The following is an 18580-nucleotide window of genomic DNA, read 5'->3' as shown; positions in this document are numbered from 1 at the left end:
CTTTACATTAAAAAAAAAAAAAAAAATCCAGGTGTTCCCACTGTAGCTCAGCGGTAGCGAACCCAACGAGTATCCGTGAAGCCGTGGGTTCGATCCCTGGCCTCGCTCAGTGGGTTAAGGATCTGGCATTGCTGTGAGCTTGGTGTAGGTCGCAGATGTGGGTCGGATCCTGCGTTGCTGTGGCTGTGGTGCAGGCCGGCAACTACAGCTCCAATTCGGTCCCTAGCCTGGGGGAGCTTCCATGTGCTGTGGATGCAGCCTAAAAAGGACAAAAAAAAAAAAAATCGAGACTTCTGGCGTGTGTGGAAAGTTCAGAAAGTCTTATTGGTGGAGGGTAGCAGCAGGACAGAAGTGACGCTGTGGCCCTTCTGCAGGGCGTGCCCCACTCCTCAGTGCTCCCCAAGGCGGCTCTGCCCTCCGGCTCTTCGTAGCCATTTGTCGGCTCCCTGGTGCAGAGCTGCCTCCAGCCAGTGCGTTGGCTAATTCACGACCCAGTCCGGTGAGGGATCGGCTTTGTAAGCAGAAGGGGTATTATTAAGATTCCACTGGGACAGTTCCAGACAGGCCAGGACATATGGTCCCCCCCCCGCCCCCCCCCGCCCCAAGAGCGTCTGTGTGGGTCAGAACGGGGCCCCGCCAGAAATGGTCACGATACACAGCTTCGGTCAAGACAAGGCCCTTTACTGCCCCCCTGGGAAAACTGTCCGAATAAATACGAGTCCACGGTGACTACGCTGTGACAGCTTTCCCGCGGGGTGGCGGCCGGTACAGCGAGCGACCTGCACACCTGTTCCCGGCAGTCCTGTCTCTGTGCCGTGGCTCCAGCCGCCCAAGGCGGGAGGCGGACAGACTGGGGCCTGAGGGTCCCGCGTCTGGCTCTGCCCGCTCCCCCCGCCGCCTGCCCGGCCTCAGGCATTTCACTTCTGATGCTGGTTTTTCAGCAGGATGTCGGTTTTTTTCCAGCTGCTGCGACCTGTAAACATGACGATGGTGAGTGCGGACAACAGAATTCAAGTGGGTGCTGGGTGCCCTGGGTCAGCTGCAGCTGGAGTGGCTGGTGCGGTTCAGAGCCTCGCACATTTGGGGGGGTCCCTTGCTGTTTGGGGGTGGAGGGCTCGGCCCTTCTCCCACCAGCCTTCCTCCTGTTCTGTGGCCCAACTGCCATCCGCACAGAAGGCCTCCAGCCGCTGTCGAGGACGCCCAGCGCCTTCAGGTCCGGCTGGCTCCAGCCTCTTCTGGGTGTGGGCCTGGCAGCTTTTCTGCTGTGCTGGAGTGAAGAGGCAGCGAGGTGCGTCCGGGGGTGCCCGGGGACCTAGGCCAAGGCCAGCGCACACCAGGCCTCCTGGCGCAGGGCCCCACCGAGGACAGCCTGGGGGCCCAGGGCTGCAGAGGGCAAGGCAAAGTCCTCAGGCTCGAATTTGAACTCCAAGTGGCTGGGGGCCAGGGGGTCGTCCACCTGCCCGGAGGCCTGCAGGGAGGACAGGGCGCTCATGAGAGTCGGAGCCGCCGACCCGCCCCACCCGAGGTCGGGAGCCCTAAATTGGGGGCCCCCCCCAGCCCCTGGGGTGGGGTGGGGACCCCTTGTGAGGATCGTGGCAACAGGCTGGGCTCTCAGCCAGCGTCGGCCACGGGTCAGCTCTCGGTACCAGCGACCAGCCGTGTGCCCAGCCCTTGGCTTCCGGGAGGGGCTCTGGTCGATCCCACATCTGCCTTACCTGGGGGGGGACGCGGGGTCCGCGGCAGGAAGGGGATGCCAGGCTGGGCTCGGGTTTCAGAGTGGCCACTGAGATCTCCGGGTCAGGGACAGAGGCTGGCGGGGAGGTGGCGGTGTTCCCCGAGGACCCTGGGAGGGAAGGTGCAGCGTTTGCAGAAGCCGCCAGATCTGGCTACACTGGTCACGCAGAGAGGGAGGGGCTGGGGGGGTATCGTCTTTCAGGAGGACGATGTTGCACCAAAGGGGTGAATCTCTAACGGTGACGTGTGACACAGGCAGTGATTCCCTAGGGAGAATGTGTGCCCACAGGAGGGCCTGGGGGCCCGGGCCCCTTCCAGCCTCCCACGGCCCCGCCCTGCACCTGAGGAGCCCTTGGTCTTGGCGACGCTCTTCGGCTTCCGTTTCCGAGTCTGGATGCTTTCTTTCTTCATCGCCAGGGGCCGTGGCACCTGGCAGGGCGGGCAGGGGCTGGGTGGCTGGTCCTCGTCCCTGCTCACCCGTGGGGCCTCCTGCTGGGCCACCCGCCCTGATCTCAGCCCTGTTTGGGGAGCTGCTGCCCCAGGCCTGGCACTTCCTCCCAGGCCCATCCCAGCCTCCCCAGCTCCGGGCGAGACCAGCCCCTGCCCCGGGCTGAATGGCTGCGGGCGAGCCACAGCAGTGCCATGGCCTCCGTGAGCCCACCTGCGTGACAGGCCTCTCAGTGACACGTGGGCGTGATGCTGGCAGCAGAGCCACATGTGAACACGTGTGTACACACCCAGCCCTGGCCAATGGGAGCGACGCCCCGCCTCATCCCCAGCCCCCGTCTCGGGTGGGCCCCGCTCACCCCGTGCAGCTTCATGTAGAGCCCGCAGGCGTTGCACACTGGCTCGCCGTCCGCGTTGCGCCGCCACAGCGTGGTGTTGGTGGTGCGGCAGTTGGTACAGCAGAGGCCGGCCCGGCGGGACGAGGACTGTGGACCAGAGGCCCGGGTGAGCCGTGCTGGGCATGAGCACACACCTGCCGCTGGTTTTCTCTTGTGGCCTCTTTTTAGTGCCAACGCTGGGCCTAGCCCCGTGTTTCTGGGCTGCAGCAACACCCCCACCCCACCCCAGGGCCACAGGCCCCCCTCTGGAAAGGCCCCAGGATGGACGCCCTGAGCGTCTGCTGGTCCCTCTGGGCACCTGCCCCCCCAGAACCTGGGGCTGAGCACACGCTCTGCACCAGACTCAGAGCTGAGGGTGCCCGACGCCCACACATGCCCCCAGCTGCTACTGTGCCTTATGCGGAACCAAGATGGCCCATCTGGAAGCTTCCAGAGGCGTGCCTCCTCCTCAGCAGAGCTTACCCCAGTCCTGCATATCTGGCCAGGGACCCCAAACCTCCCTGTACTTGGGGGCCTGGTGGCAGGAGTCTGGACCCAAAAATCCTAGGGCTCCAGGGGCTCTGCTGAGCTGCCTGGCTGGATAGAAGCTGCTGGAGCCCGACTCAGGCCTCCCTCCAGCTTGCGGTCCCCACAACCAGCCCCTCTCTCCCAGGCAAGGATTTGCCCCACTCCCATTTCCGCAGTTTGTTTGTTTGTTTTGCTTTTGCTTTTTAGGGCCACACCCGCAGCATGTGGAGTTTCCTGGGCTAGGGGTCTAATTGGAGCTGCAGCTGCCGGCCTACACCACAGCCACAGCAACGCCAGGCCCAAGCTGTGTCTGCAACCCACACCGTAGCCCACGGCAATGCCAGATCCTTAACCCACTGAGCGAGGCCAGGGATCGAACCTGCCATCTCATGGTTCCTAGCTGGATTCATTTCTGCTGCACCATGATGGGAACTCCCACATTTCTGTGTTTGATGGGATCCTGTCACCTGCAGTCTGGGAGCTCGGGACGCTCTGTGCTGGGCCTTGGACCCAAAGCCTGCCCCTGCCTCCCCAAGCATGGCCAGCTGGTGGCACACCCCTCTCCAGTCCCTGCCCTCAGAGGCCTTAACCTGTCTGACCGCCCCCCCCTCCCCCGCTGCCCCATTTGCACACCCTGCCTGGTCTAGGGTCTCTTCCCCAACCTCCCTTCAGCCTCGGTCAGGCAAGTCCAGCCGGCTGCCGTGGTTCCGTGGCACCCTGGGGCACCAGGACGGAAGCCCTTGAGACCCCACACTCGAAGATGCTGCAAGGACATGTGACCTCTCCCAGGTATCCTCCAGCCAGGGCGGAGCCAGAGGGCGACCGAAAGCAAGATGGACAAACGGAGCCGCCAAGGAGTTTGGTCTGGACGGGGGCTAAACGCCGGGGCTGCCTGGCGTCCCTGCTGGTGCCGGTTTCTAGGTCCTTCCTTCTGCACCAGCCGGGCATGCCAGCCTCGCCGACGGCCTCCTGCCCAGCCCCGTGCCCCCAGGCTGTGTCCAGGGCACAGGCTACCCCTGTGAAGGGCCTGGGAAGGAGAGTGGGGCCCGTCTGAAGCCCCCTGGACCAGCGTTCCCAAGAAAATGCAGACCTAGAAGTGTCTCTGGCCCTCCCCGCCCCCAGGCTGCTGGCGGCCAGAGGCCCTGCAGAATCCACCCTGTCTGATCCAAGGACGGGTCCGGTCTCCAGGGAGCTCTGCTCCAGGATCAGGACAACAGGCCACAAGACGAGGAAGGGCTGAAGGGACGAGGCCTCTGAGGCTCCAGAGGAAACAGGGCAGGAGCTCCCGACCTGGCTGGGGCCTGGCTGCTTGGGCCTAATGAACCCCCAGCCATTGCGGTTCAGCAGGGGGTCTCCCTGGACACCTGGGGGGGGGTGGGCCTTGTGCTCTGGCAGGCGTGGAGCGGGCCGGCATGACCCAGGTCCAGCAGAGGCAGAAGGGAAGTGGTGGCCGCAACCCGGGGGCAGCCAATGGGACATAGGCCGAGGCAGGACCACTGGCCCTGGAGGCAAGCAGAGCCCCAGCCAGGGAGCCTCCCCAGGGGGCCTGCGGCCACAGCCTGGCCTTGTCCAGAGAGCAGCAGCTCCCACCGACACGACTGGAGCCTCCGCACCCCCCCCCCCGCCCCCCGCCGTCTGCCCCTCCTTCCCTCCCCAGGGTCTGTGCCCAGGGAAGCCCCCGCCCCCTGCCAGGCCCTCAGGCCAGCGCGAGGCAGGGTCTCCTCAGCCTGGGGTCCCCGGAGCCCCTCCAACCCATTCACCGCCTAAGGTGGGAGGAGGCCCTGGGACACCCCCGCCCCCACTGGGGTCCCAGATTTAGCAAACACACAAACAGGATGCCCGGCTGGACATGCATTCAGATGAGCAGTAAATACACGGCATAAGTATGTCCCATGTGATGTCTGGGACATACTTACACTAAAACGCGGTTCCTTGTGCACCTGGAATTGCATCTAACCGCATCCTTCACTTTATGTGGCAACCCCAACCCGCCTTCGTGGGCCAGCGTGGTCTCACCTGCTGTGCCTTCTGACCCCGGGGGGACCATGGACTTGGGCGCTCCACGCCCCTCGCCCAGCTGGTACCTCAGGGAGTTTTACACCCTGCGCTTCCTCAAGGGCCCCCCCTCCGCCCCGCGTTCCATGGGAAACGTGGGAGTCACCGCACAAGGACGCGTCTCTTCGTGGGCTGCTTCCTGTACTATCAGCCTGCCTGTGGACGCTCCCCCGCGAGGCACAGACTGACACGCCCCTGAGTGTCCCCCACCCCCCCGCCCCCTGTCACCCCAGCATCGCGGAAGCGGCTGAGGTCCCCGCACGGCCGCAGGTTGTGGGAGAAGCCACAGTGGGGGGCAGGGGCGGGGGACCCGTCACCTGGACACTGTGAGCCACGTGCGACCCTTTCTACAGCGAGCACGCACTAAAACCGAGATTAGACCCAAGAGCGTGGGTAAAAGAGTGACCCCGAACCCATTCTCCAAGGGCTCTGCTCACTCAGGCCTCCTCCTCCAGCCTCAGCAGCCTGCGTTCACGGGGGGAATGGCCCCGGAGGCAGAGGACCAGAGGCGCCGTGGTCTCGGGGGGACAGACCCTCCTCCCTCGGCCGAACGCACTTCAGGGACATGTCTGTTGGCACCTCGCGGCTGCCAGGGCTCCCTCTGTCCTTCCTCCCTGGAGGGTGGGACGAGCGGCCAGGCCTGGCCATGCTCCGCACCCCCGAGCCGCCGGGCCTCTCCGGGCTGCGTTTTGTTTTTCTTTCTTGTCTGTTCAAAAGAAGCTGAACTTCAAAGCCTGCAGCAGAGCCACCCTGAGCTCCGGCTCCAGCATCCCCCTGGGCTCTGGTGGGCAGCACGGAGCCCGGGGGATGCTGGCGGAGAGGGAGGGGCCCGGGAGAGGGAGGCGCTGGGTGGTGGAGGGGTGGGCTCTGCTCTGGGCTGCAGGAGCAGGCACCCAGGGGTCCGTGCAGCCACCGCCACCATCCCCTGCAGTCTACACGGACGGAAGCCTCGGTCCAAGGTGCAACCTCCCGGCCTGTGACTGAGGACGCACATGGGAGGCAAAGGGTTAAAAAGACGCGGGGGTCCTGCCGGGAAGGGACACACAGAGGTGACTGTCACATCCCCGTGTTCTTGGTGACAAACTCCTAGGATGCCTATAATCACTTAAAAGAAGGTTAGAAGGGCTTCCTCCTGGAGCAGCCCCTCCCAGGCATCACTCCTGCCCTTGGGGTCCTGCTCGAGGGTGACAAGGACACCCGGGACCCCGCTGCCTGGTCACGCTCTGCACTCAGATCTGTGCAGGCCTGGACACGGGCGACCGGCTGTCCACCTTCCAGGCCCCACGGCCCCAGGGAGATGAGCAGGGACCCTTACCGGACGACTCCGTGTCCCCAGACTAGGAAACAGAGGCCTCACCAGGGCGAGTGCCCTGTACGAGCCGCCTGGTCTGTCCTCCAGCAGGCAGGGGGCACTTCCTGACTTCATCTCGCAGGGGACTGGGTGAGAAGACGGAGGAGGGGGGCAGGGGGGCAGCGTGGGCAGGGGGCATGCGGGAGCCTGAGTCTGAGCCCAGGTCTGCGGCTTGCAGGCTGTGAGCCCAGGGAGGTGGCCGGGTGTCTGGGAGCCTGGCTGACGTGAAGGCAAATGCCTCAACGTGTGGATGGTGGGCCCTGTTTCCCCCCCCGCCCCACCATCGGGAACTTTCTGCTGGGAGGTGAGCCCTGCGGGGCGGGGTGGGGGGCAGAGGCAGGAGGACCCACACCTCCTGCTTACCAGTGTGTCCTGGCGCCCAGGTCCGGGCTTGGCCGGGGACAGTGCAGGGGTCAGTGAAGGGGCCGGCCTGCGGCTGGGGGTCGGGAGGTCTGGACTGCAGGCAGCCCTGGGACCCTCTCCTGTCGGCCGGCTTCCCCTTCCCTGAGGCCACACCAGAGGCCGGGTGGACACACGTGGGGCTGTGGCGTGGTCACAGGGGCAGAGACCACACTGAGGGGGCATGTGGGCTCCGAGGGCACCCCCTTCCTCCGAGAGGCATGGGTGGAGGGAGGTGGGGGAGCTGCAGGGCCCAAACCCAGGCTGGATCAGAGGAGGAAGAGCAGCGGCCGCCCTCAAGCTGCCCGACCAAGTCTGTCCAGCTTCCTACCCAGCCCGTTTGGGGGCTTCGAGCGTCCAGCAAAGGCCTCGCCTGAACCCCCCCGGCTGCCCAGACCAGGCCCAGGCCACGCCATCCGGCCCACAGCATGTCAGCCAGGGCGAGCCCTTCCACAGCCCAGGGCCTGACACACCAGAATCAGCAACCGGCCCCTTGGGGCTCCCACGGGCCCCCTGTCGCATCCCTGCCCAGACCCGCAGCCGGAGCCGCTGCGCCTCCCTGACCGGGGCCCAGCTCCCAGCCCTGCCGCCTGTTCACAAAATTACCCGACCCTGCAACTGGCCTGCAGTTGGCCCGAGAAACAGCAGAGAACCGAGTAACTTTAAACTTTGCTGCAGCTTCTGGGGCCTCCGCGCTGCTGGGGGCAAAAGTCGGCTCCTAGTCCCGACTCCCGCCCCAGCCGCTCTCCAGAAGGAACCAAAAGTGAAAACAAGTTTCCCCAGAAAACAGCCACCGACCGGGTCGCGTCCCCTCACGGCCGGATCAGGAGAACATGCTTCCCAAAGGGGCCAGCGTCCCCTCCCGTGTAGGAGTCAACAGCCCCCACCCCCGACAGAGCAGCCCCCAGGGGCCTTGTTCTCCTGTAGCCCCACCCCTGGGGCCAGGGCGCTGCCCCCCCAACCTGAAGGCCCCCCGGAGCCACAGGGATGGGCTCCCAGGGCCCCCGGCCTAGTAGGCTCAGCCGAGCTCAGGCGCCAAGCCCTTCTGGGAGACACTTCGGGTGCCAGGCCCCAAGGGCGTGGGGCGTGGGGGGGTGGGCGCTGTCCTCCTCCTGCCGGCTCCCCCACCCCAACTCTATCAGGGGCGCAGAAGCACGGCAGCCCCCCACTCACCAGGCGCTTCTGGGGCCGCACGAGGGGCCGGTTGACGCCGTTCATCTTGTGGTAGAGGCCGCAGGCGTTGCACAGGTAGTGGCCCGTGCCGTCTCGGCGCCACAGCGGGGTGGACAGGGCCCCGCAGTTGACACACTCGCGGCCCTCGCCGGGAAACTCCTCCAGGAAGTCGGACACTGCGGGCGGGCAGGCGGCAGGGCTGAGCCGGCTCTGTTCCGGGAGCTGCGGGGCCGAGGCCTGGCTCCTTTCCTTCCTTCTGTGCCTCGATTTTGTTTCACGACCCATGTCACCTGATTTGATTTTTTACTCTGGACTTACATACAGGGAGGCTTGTGCCCCGTGTAAACACCTCGTTAGGGCTGCTTCGTAAGGTGGGCAGAGGGTTAATAAACCCAACTTGGGGGCAGGCAACAGGGACCTGCCCCACTCGGAACAGGGTCCCCGAGAGGCAGGCGCGTCTGCACTGACGGAGGACAAGGACTTTGTCCTCTGCAGAGTGGCTGGATCTGGAGGGGCGGTGGCAGGGAGGCCGAACGGGACTGAGCGTTCCCACCATCGCCCTCTGTGGTCTCAGCACTGTCCTCCCACCTGAGGGGCCCCCTCCAGGCACTGGCGACTCTCCCGGGTGGGGGTGGGGAGGGGGCCGATCCACCCCCGGCTGGGGTGGGCGCCGGGGCCGCGTGGATCCCGCTTCCTGCGCTGCGGAGCCGGGGCGGGTGGGGGTAGGCCAAGGCGGGAGCAGCAAAAAAGAGTCACGGCCCTGGGTTTGGGGGGTTGGGGTGAGAAAGTGACACCCACTACTCAGAAGGGGGAATGGGGGCAATGCTCCACTTTACAGGCGTGGAAGCCGATGGAAACGGGCTCTCCAAGGAGAACACACAAAGTTTCTAAAGGAGATGAACGGGGTGGTTTACCTAAATAGGCTGGTATTTTGAACTTGAACAAAATCATTTCCAAAAATTTCCACCAGGACGTTTATAAGACCTAAGGTCTGAATGGCATGATCCTAGAATCCTGGGTTCGGGAGAATGAAGGGCAGAAACACACAGGTGTAGGAGGGAATTCAGATGGCGTTGTCACCTGGGGGCAGCCGCCCTGTTCCCCCCAGGGTACGTGTCCCCGGAGAGCTGAGCCAGCCCATGCTGGTGTCCCACCTGGCTGGGGAAGTCCTGCGTTGGGAGGGGGCATTTCGGAGGGTGCGGCCAGCACCCAGGACTCCAGTCAGCGGCCCCACCTCCGAGTCCCGCACTCACCGAATGTGGCTCTGCGGCCCGGGAGGCCAGCCGGCCGTCCCTGTAGGCTGTGCAGGACGCTGCTGTCCAAGGGTCCAGAGGTCCAAGATGGAGCCACCTCGGTGCCCACGTAGGCCGGGTACGCGGTGGGGTAGGCGGGGCCCACTGGCCGCCCCAGCGGGGCCGAGTACTGTTCTCGAGCCAGCATCGCGCCCTGGTAGGCGCCGCTCTCCCGGGCCCCCGGGCCGCCGCCGGGCCCCGGGGGGCTGTGCGCGAAGGGGAAGGCGGTGGCCCCGGGCGGCTGAGCAGCGGGCGGGTGCGGGCTGCCCGAGCCGAAGGCCGACGAGTCCGCCGGCGCCCAGCCAGGGTGCGCCGCGAGCGCGGGGGCCTGCGGGCCCGGCTCGCACGCCGGCAGGTAGGGCAGCATGGAGGGGACGCGCGCCGGCGGCACGAACACCGGGGAGCCGGCGCCCGGCGTGTGCAGAAAGCTTCCCGAGTCCGCGTAGGCGGCCGGACCCGGGCTGGGGGCCAGCGCCAGGCTCTGGTACATCTTCCCCGCGCCGCCTTGACCTGCAGGGAAGACGGACGGGTATCGAGGTCGGGGCCCCTGGGCCCCGCAGGTGCTGTGCTCGGGCTGCGCGCCCCACGCCCCAGCCCAGCGGTTCTTGGGGCGCGACCCGGAACCCGCGCGACCGAACGGCCGGGAGCAGGGGCCGGCTCGGGGTGGCCCGTGGGGCAGCCCAGGCGCAGCCGGAACGCAGAGCTCACCTCCTCCGCAGCCCGGGCTTCGGAGGCTCCCGGGTGGACTCGGTGGGCGCTGAAGAGGAGAGGCCCGGCAGGTCCGCGGGGCGCGGGGTCCGGGCGCTGGGCCCCCGACGCGCAGGGAGGAGGCGCGGGCCGGGGAGGGGCGCGCGGCGCCAGCGGGGCCGGGGCACTCACCGGCTGGTCGCGAGGACCGGAGGGCGCTGCGGTCTCGGCGGGCGGCGACAGGCGGGCTGGAGACTGGGCGATGGGGTCCCGAGCCGTTCCGCAGGGAATCCCGGGGCTGCGGCCGCCCCTCCGCGCTGCCCCGCCCCGGCCCGCCCGGGCCGCGCCGCCCCTTCCCTCCCGGCGCCCCCACCCCCGGGCGGGGTCAGCGCCGGGGCTGGGGCCGCGGTGCCACGTGACCCAGGCAGGCCCGGCGCGCGACGAGAGGCGACGGCACGCCCGGCGCGGGGCACCCAGCGCCCAGTCTCGGCCAAGGCAGGCGACGGGAACCGGCCCGGGGCTCGGTGGGGCCGCGGAGGAGTCCCGGCGCGGGGACTTGGCTAAATTTGTTCCGGGGGTTGGCAAATCTCCAGCCCTCGGTTCTCGGCAGTGCCAGGCTCCCGCTCGGGCTGGGCTGTGTCCGGTGCCCCGTCTGTGGATGAGTCCGTGACCCTCGCCCCGCGCGATCACCGACGTGGTGGTGGGGACCCCTCCCTGCGCCCCGTGCCTGGGGCCCAGAGCAGGGATCTGGACTCCAAGCGCATGTACCTCCACCACCGCGAGCGCCAAGTCCCGCGGGAGTCCCACAGTCTCCCGCTTCTGACAGAGCAAGGCAGCTTCCCTCCTCCTTCCTGGCGGGGGGCGCAGGTCAGGCTGGCAGGCTCCACTTCCTTTAGGCCAGGTCCCTGCCCAGCTCCCTGCCTCCACCCTTAGGTGGGACTTTTCCCTGGGTGGTGGTGAGGGGTATTTCTAAAGAGTCTCCTCCATGCGCCAGAAATGCAGGGGTGGGAGGCCACTCTGGTCTGGAGGTGGCCCCTGGCATTCCCTGGGTGGCCCCAATGGTGCCAGCTCCTTGGTGAAATGGGGTGACCCAAGCCTCCCCAGTGGACTCTCAGGTGCTGGGCCACACAGTGGGGTGGGCTCAGGACGCGAAGAATGTTTTTTGTTTGCAGAAACGTCATCAGCCCCTTCTCGCTCACCCAGGGTCAGAGGACGCTGACTGTGGCCAGGGCCACCTCCAGGGCACCACGCTTCAGCCTGCGGACCGACAGGGTGGTGAGGCCTGGCGCTCACTCCTGTCCGCGTGCTCCAGCACCAGGAAGGAATTCGGGGCGCACATCGGACCCCTCAGGGTCCCCACTCTCACCCTGGGCAGGGCACCCCACAGGAATGTTCCAGGAGGGCTCGGACTTTTCACAAGCCTTGACGCATGCCACTGGGAGGGGAAGAGGGGTCTTAAGCGGCCTCTTTACCCCCTGCTCCAAGCCCCGCCCCCCATAACCACGCACCGCGGGTCCCTTCTTCCTCTTCTGCTCTCTGGGCCCCGGTGCCAGCTGCTGCGACGGCCTCCCCTGGTACCTGCTCCCGCTCGCTGGCTCCGCTCCCCCTCAGGCCGCTGTCCAAACCGGTCCCTCCCTGCAGAACCCGGTAGATCTGTTTTCCTCTTTTTTTGCAGTTGGCCCCGGGGGAGCAGAGAGAGGTCCCACTTTGCTCAGGCTCTGGAAACTTGCTGTGCCAGGGCCCCCGTGCCCCGCACCACAGCGCGGTCACACCCACGAGGTCCGCCTGCAGAGCCGGCAGCGCCAAGCCCCCCGCAGCGTGAAGCTGGTGGACCCCTCGCTGTGTCTGCGGCTTCCAGAGCCCAGGGTACTGAGAAGGTTTGAATGATGTGGGAAGATGCCCGCCAGAACCCCACCAGTAAGGGCTTGGGGGCGGAGCGGAGTCTCAACCTGCTGGGACACCACCTCCATCCCCCCAAAAAGGTCCAGAGGAAAAGGAAAGATCCACAGCCAACCTGGGACCCTGCTGGAACCGTAGGGAAGGGGAGAGGGCTGGTAGGACTTGTGTTTTTAACTTGGAATAAAATCATCAAATCGGTAAAGTCCTGAAGAGTGGATCCAAGGTCAGGTGGGTGCTGTGCTTTGCCTGCGATGTTTCCGTTTGGTTCTCACACCAATCTCATGGTATAGGATGTTACTACCATTCCCATTACGAACAGGGAAGACAAGGCACAGAGAGGTTCGTCAACCTGCCCAAGGTCACACAGCTAGTAAGCAAAGTAATTAGAACAAGTTAAGAATGCAAAATGGGCACGAGGAGGCTGTCTCCCGTCACTTTTTCTTTTCTTTTTGCTTTCTTTTTTTTTTTTGTCTTTTTAGGGCCGCACCAGCAGCACATGGAGGTTCCCAGGCTAGGGGTCTGATCAGAGCTGTGGCCGCTGGCTACACCACAGCCACAGCAACACCAGATCCGAGCTGCATCATGTGACTTACACCACAGCTCACGGCAACGCCGGATTCTTAACCCACTGAGCCAGGCCAGGGATGGAACCTGCATCCTCATGGATACTAGTCCTGTTCGTTAACCGCTGAGCCACGACAGGAACTCCTCCTGTTGCTTTTTCTGTATTCACAAATCGCTAAAATGGACATGTATTTTTTTTTTTTAATAATTGAAAGGCTGAGGCTATTTCCTGAGGTGGCGGTGGGGTGGCGCAGAAGCTCTGAAGACTTCCTCCCAGGCTGGACTGGCCAAAGGGCTGCCCGCTGGGTGCCCAGGGCTGTGCTGCCCCTCGGTGAGTCTCCATGTGCAGCTCTCGGCCCTGGAGCGGTGGAAGCAGTGGCTGCTGGAGGTCTTGGCCCAGCCCACCAGGTGGGTACCCTGCTGCCGCCTGCCACCTTGGGCACAGTGATGGGGTGGGAGGGGCACTGGTTGTCTGTGACTATGTCTGGACCCCTTTATCACCCCTCCTTGAACCAGAAAGAAAAGTATCTCAGCTGAAACTGCAACGCAGTTCCCTCCCCACCTCCCCACACCTTACCAGCCTCGCTTCTAATGCCAAAGGACTGCCTTCCTTTTGTGTAAGTGCCCCTGCCAGGCTGCCTAAGAGAGTGCCGCCGTCCACCAGGACCTCGTGCTCCCTGCCAGCCCATCCAGCTGCAAGCCTGCTCCCCCCCCAGGCCTTGCCCATGCTGCTCTCCAGCTGGGAGGACCCTTCCTTTGCCCTCGTCTCTACTTGCCAAACTCCTACACATCCCTCAATGCCCAGCTTGGAAGTCACCTCCTCCCTGCGGCCTCTGAGAAGTTGCTCTCTCCCCTCCCTTCTGCTTCAACATGTTTTGTGGTCTTGTGTTCCTGCCCTGCCTCCCATCTGACACTGAGCCTCACCGGGAGGCTTTGGGGAAGCAGCTTGGAGCACTGACTCAAGAGACCCGACCTTCTTCTGGGCTCCCCTTTGTCTGCTCAAGCTGTGTGAGCATGGGCGACTTGCTATTCTCTCTGCATCTCCGTTCCTCTGCAAAGCGGAGGTGACCACAGTGCCTGCCCCTCGCCCTGGCGTTTGAGAGGAGCTGGGGGAACTAGGTGCGGAAGCCTCTCTCTGGGACAGGCACGGGGGTGGGGGGGGGGCGCCCTTAACAAATGCTCAGGGAGGGAGCAGGAGGCTGGGCCCTGGGACCGCAGCTGGGCCAGGTGGAGGCTGCGGGGTTGTGTGCTGGGGCCCTGGTGCTACTGGGAAGGGATCTCTGCCCCCTGAGGTCAGATATGGGTGACCCCCCTGCCCACCTCCTCCGTAGCCCTGCTCTCTGGGGCCCTGGCCAGGGGGATGTACCTCTGAGGTGGGGACCCAACTCCAGCCCTGCAGAGAGCACCTCAGATTGTTAACCCCCTAGTGGCCAGGCGGAGCTGAGTTCCCTGATGCCAGGGCTGCATTTGGGGGCCTTGGGGAAAGTGACGGCCAGGGCCCCGAGAGGCTTTGGGGAGTTGGGGGGCAGGCAGGTCCGACAGACTCCTGGCCGCTGGCCACCTGCCCAGCAGCCACCTCCTCTCAGCCCCAGAGCTCGGAAGCTGTTAACTCAGACACGTGTATGGGCAGAAAACAAAACAGACCCAGTGGCAGGGGACCCGGGGGGTCAGGGCCTCTGGATCTGCTCCCAGCAGGGACCCGGGCTTCTCCTTGAACGCCTGGGGCAGCCCGGGGACCTTGGTCCCCTTGCGGGCACGGCCCCAGGAAGGCCCCGCCAAATGCACACACTGCCTTATGGCTGCGGGGGGCTGTGAGCTCTGGATTGGCAGTGCCCATCTGTCCAACCCTGGGGAGGGGTGCAGGGCCCAGGAACCCGCCCCCTAAGATGGCATGGTCTGATCACCAGCAGGAGTGGGGCTGAGCCTGGCCCTCCCCTTCCCCAACCCCCAGGGCTTATCCTTCCTGTAAGTGGGTGGCTCAGGGGGGGAGGCTGGGCTGTCTGTGTTGTGGGCCTGGGGTGGGGATGGGGGCGCCCAGCGGGGGAGCCCCCCCGCCCCATGCTGCCTCCTTCCTCGCTATTCAGGTAAGCCTCATGCCTCCCCCCCCCCCCCCGTAGGTAAAGCCAGTTCAAACCCCCTGCCCTGTCCGCTGCACCTGGGGGGCCCTTGTCCCTCCACCTCCACAGGGCTGTGTGGCCCCTGAGCCTCTGGGCAAAAGGAGGAGGTATCCTGGTGGGGGGGCCAGGGCCTCCTCAGCACCGACCAGAGCTGCAGAACCCAGCATGGGGGGAGGGACAGAGGAGCCTGGGACGCCAGCGGATGTAGGAGTTGCTGTGGACACGTGGGTGTGCGTACTGTGTCCCTCCTGTGGGGATGGTCCAGCTCGAGAGCCCAAGGCTGGCCCTGGACGCGCCTGTGCCTCCGGCTGGTGCGTCTCGCTGAGCCCAGAGCTGGAGCAAGAGGCCGCGACTGCCTGGGGGGGGCGGGACCCCCGCGCGGCGGCACCGTCGTCGTCACCGTCGCCACCTCGGCTTGGCATTTCCTGAGTGCCCCCCCACGTGCCCGGCTGGGCCAGGCGCTTCTGTGCTTTCTCCCCTTTAAAGCGCATGGCCATCCGGGGAGCTGGGCGCGTCCTGTGAGCCGTCACGCCCACTCCACAGACGAGAGAACCAGGGCCTGCGCACAAGGGACTTGTCTGAGGGCCAGGGCCTGGCAGAGGCTGAAGATTTGAACCCAGCCCCCCTGGGCACTCTCGGGCCATGCTGCTCTGCTCTGCTGCTTCTCACTGGCCCCCTCTCTCTGCCCTCCACTGTCCCCAATCCAGTCCAAGACTGGCCCTTCCTGTTCTAGGTCCTGCAGCCCTTAGCCAGTCTGTGTCGTTGGGAGGGGCCCTCGTCACCCAGCCTCCCCCCCTTCAGCGAATGGGAGGCACCGGGGCCGTCTAAACAGCCTGCACCGTGGCTGCCCCAGCCAGGCCTCGAGTTGGCTGCCGAGAAAGGGGAGCAGGAAATGAAAACAGTCCATGGGCCGCCGTATCAGTTATGTAACCCGGTCTGGTTTCAAAGGCCCTTCCTGACATCCCCCAGTGTTACACCCGCGGCCAGGTCCCCAGGCGCGACCCTCGCAGAGAGGGTCCCCTGGGGAGGGACTCCGGCGACTTTGTTTTCAGGGAGACAAAATCACGTTCAAGTGGGGTGACTGCAGTGGTGGCAGACGTCCTGCCACACGGGGGAGGGCCGGGAGGGACAGAGCAGGGGCAGGGAGCCCACCCGGGAGGGGGAGGGGGACGGGGGCAGGGGGCTCTGGGGGCTCTGGGCCCCACCCCGACCCCGAGCCTGAGCTCCAGTGAGGATGGACAGATGGACGGATGGCCGGGTCGAGGCAGCCCCCTCGTGTTTATCAGCTGTTCACTGCTGCACCCCTTGTTCCCATGACGTCGTGACGTCACGCTGGATGCCTGGCAATTGGGCTGGGCCTGGGGTAATAAACCAGCCTGACACCAGTGATGGAAGGCCGCCCCGTCTGATCAGCCGCCCGCCCGACCTTGAACGAAGTCCTGGGTCCCTGACTTGGTCAGAGGAGATAAAAATGAGAACCGCGTGCTGCCCGCGGAATCGTAGCCCACTCTCAGGGGCGCCCCCATGGCTCCCAGGCCGGTGACACCCCACAAGCAGGAGGCTCCTTGCTCATCCTCTGGAATCTCGGTTTTGCCCCGCACGGCGGCTCAGGATCTGGGCTTGTTGTCTACTTCCTCCCCTCCCTGGTTTGTGCAGGAAGTCCCCTCTCCAAAGGGCTTATACCTTCTGCTGGGCGGGACGGCCACCCCTCACCCCTGTCCTGCAGGACGGCATCCCCTGCTGTCAGAAATGCAAGTTGCTCTAAATCCATGAGAAGCAGCCCAGGGCTTGGGGTCTTGGGACGTGAGCTTCAGCGCTGCCTTGGGGCCCCGGGCAGACCTTCTTGGGTGAGGGGCAGGCACGACCCTGCCCCGCCCGCAGCGCACAGTGGACGGTCCTGGGCGGCCAGGATGGCCAGGGGGCCGCACGCGGAGCTTCTCCGTCAACCTCCCGTGCAGCAGCCCGCAGGCTTTGGGGGGCGGTTCCTGGGGACCAGGATACGGGCACCCTTCGTTCCTGTGTGTGTGCTGCAGGAGTGATCACGGCGCCGTTGCTGGCGTGCTTAGCGGCCACCAGGAGCCCGGCTGCACCTCCTTTCGGGGAGGCAGCTCAAAACCCTTCTCTGGGCTCAGAGGTTCAGGGCGCGGGGCTGACTAGCCTCCCCAAGGCCATCCAGGTGGGAGGTGCTGAGGTCAGGGCCTCATGGTGTCACTGGAAAGAACCCCTACCCTTCAGCTTCAGCCACGGCTGCTGAGGCCACCGCTGGGGAGAGGCCAGGCTCTCTGGGCTGTGCTCTGGGGGCGGGGAGAGGCTGCTCCAGAGGCCTAGTGAGCGCGGGGGTGGTGTGGCCGCTGCCTGTGCTGGGTAGTGGTACCCTAGACATGGTGCCCAGTTCCCACCAGACACGGGCCCCTCCTCAGGTCAGTTCCTGAACCCGCACGGGGGCAGCCTCTGGTGTCACCAGATGAAGCACTGAGATCCCAGGACAGGTGGGGACAGCAGGACAAGGGGGGCACCTCTTGGCATCACCGAGCACCTCAGAAGGCCAGGATGGGAGGTGTCCTTTACGTCCTCCTGCTCACCCACACATCTGCCTGCCCACCTGGCAGCCCAGGCCCGGTGCAGAGTCACACGGAGCCGCAAGCGCCCCGTTGGACCATGGTGCCGTCTGTGGGGCTTTTCCTGTCCCTTCTACCTCATTGCACTTTTGTTTCCTGGGCTGGGGATTGAACCTGCACCACAGCAGCAACCGGAGCCACTGTGGTGACACGCCAGAGCCTTAACCTGCTGTGTCACCGGGGAGCTCCTCCTGGTTTCATTTTGATCAACACTTCTGCTGGCGGGGAGCCCACCGGTGGACGAGGGCTGCGTAATGGGTTCCCAGGCCGAGTGCAGGGTGGGCCCTCGACCCCAGGCCGCCCGGCCACCGCCTTCTCACTCCGTCGGGGAGGCTCTGCGTCTGCTCCCCTCGGCAGCATCACGTCTGTGAGGTTGGTCCATGCTGCGCCTTCTGTCTGGTCCTCTGTCCCCAGAGACACCCACGTGGCCTGTCCTGTTCGGTCTTCCTGGAGCTACTCTGTACTCGTGCAAGAAAAAAATGTGTGAAGCACCCACACACGCATGCACACAGGTGCACAGACACACTGGCAGGCCCACCCCAATGCCACGCACACACCACTGCACACGAGAAACAGACGTGTGCACATGCGCACACATATTTGTATGCATGCACACACACACACTTGCACACGCGGGCACACGCGTGGACCTGTACAAGCGCAACATGTGCCTGCGTAGTTCTATGTTCAGAGACGGAATGCCTTCTAGGGGAACCCCGGGCAGAGAACACCTGGCCTGTCCCCTGCCACTGTCCCGGTCCGCTTCTGAAGTGACATCACAGGTGGCGGCGGGTCGGGGGGAGAGGGCTGGAAAAATGCACACGTGGGACCCCACCTGTGGGCGATAGAGCCGATTGCCCTCCTTTCCTACTGAGTTGTCGTCTGGATGGCCCGTGGGACACTGGCGGAGGTGGCCTTGGCCCTAAAGCTTGTGAATGACCCCTCTCCCTCCTGCTGCCTCGAGCGGAAGGCCCACTTGTGGGGTGGGGGGGCAGAGTGAGCCAGAACCCCCCCACCCGGGGAAGAGTTCAGGTTGAATGTCAGATAAACCACAGTCGCGTTTCATGTTTGGGTGTCACGTGCAACAGCCAGGACGCGCATGTACTAGGGAGGTGTTCGCGGCTCCCCTGACGCTCCCCTTTAACTGGGTGGCCCCCGCATTGCCGGTCCTGGGAGTTCAGGGTCCATGTCTCTGAGGCCAGGAGGCGTGGGCCCTCGGCCTACAGGGTGGAGGCTACCGCCTTCCTCGCTGGCCCGGGGGTCGAGAGGGCTGCGCAGTCCATCTGCCCCCCGAGGCTGGGAGGTGGATGGGGGGCGGCCAGGGTGGTGCCTGCGCCCC

The 18580-nt window shown here is 65.3% G+C and overlaps 2 protein-coding genes across 2 annotated transcripts in view; both read right to left on the bottom strand.

Annotated features, from left to right (window-relative positions):
- Positions 1-664: 664 nt before the first annotated feature.
- On the bottom strand, positions 665-10134 carry GATA5 (GATA binding protein 5). Its single transcript, XM_047770696.1, has 7 exons — positions 10065-10134; positions 9318-9866; positions 8065-8240; positions 2541-2666; positions 2076-2163; positions 1716-1843; positions 665-1468 (listed from the first exon to the last, which is right to left on the bottom strand). The coding sequence occupies exons 2-7, from the start codon at positions 9844-9846 to the stop codon at positions 1313-1315; spliced, it is 1203 nt and encodes a 400-aa protein (XP_047626652.1). The 5' UTR covers positions 9847-9866; positions 10065-10134; the 3' UTR covers positions 665-1312.
- LOC125122351 (collagen alpha-1(I) chain-like) overlaps positions 10061-18580 on the bottom strand; it is a 34500-nt gene continuing 25980 nt past the window's right edge. Inside the window, exons 16-18 of the mRNA XM_047770536.1 lie at positions 11410-11478; positions 10178-10894; positions 10061-10113 (exon numbers count right to left, since the gene is read on the bottom strand). Coding sequence (XP_047626492.1) covers positions 10061-10113; positions 10178-10894; positions 11410-11478 — 839 coding nt within the window. The remainder of the gene's footprint in view (positions 10114-10177; positions 10895-11409; positions 11479-18580) is intronic.

Source organism: Phacochoerus africanus, chromosome 3, assembly GCF_016906955.1.
Source record: "Phacochoerus africanus isolate WHEZ1 chromosome 3, ROS_Pafr_v1, whole genome shotgun sequence".
NCBI classification, from domain to species: domain Eukaryota; kingdom Metazoa; phylum Chordata; class Mammalia; order Artiodactyla; family Suidae; genus Phacochoerus; species Phacochoerus africanus.
This window is presented reverse-complemented; position numbering and strand designations above follow the sequence as displayed.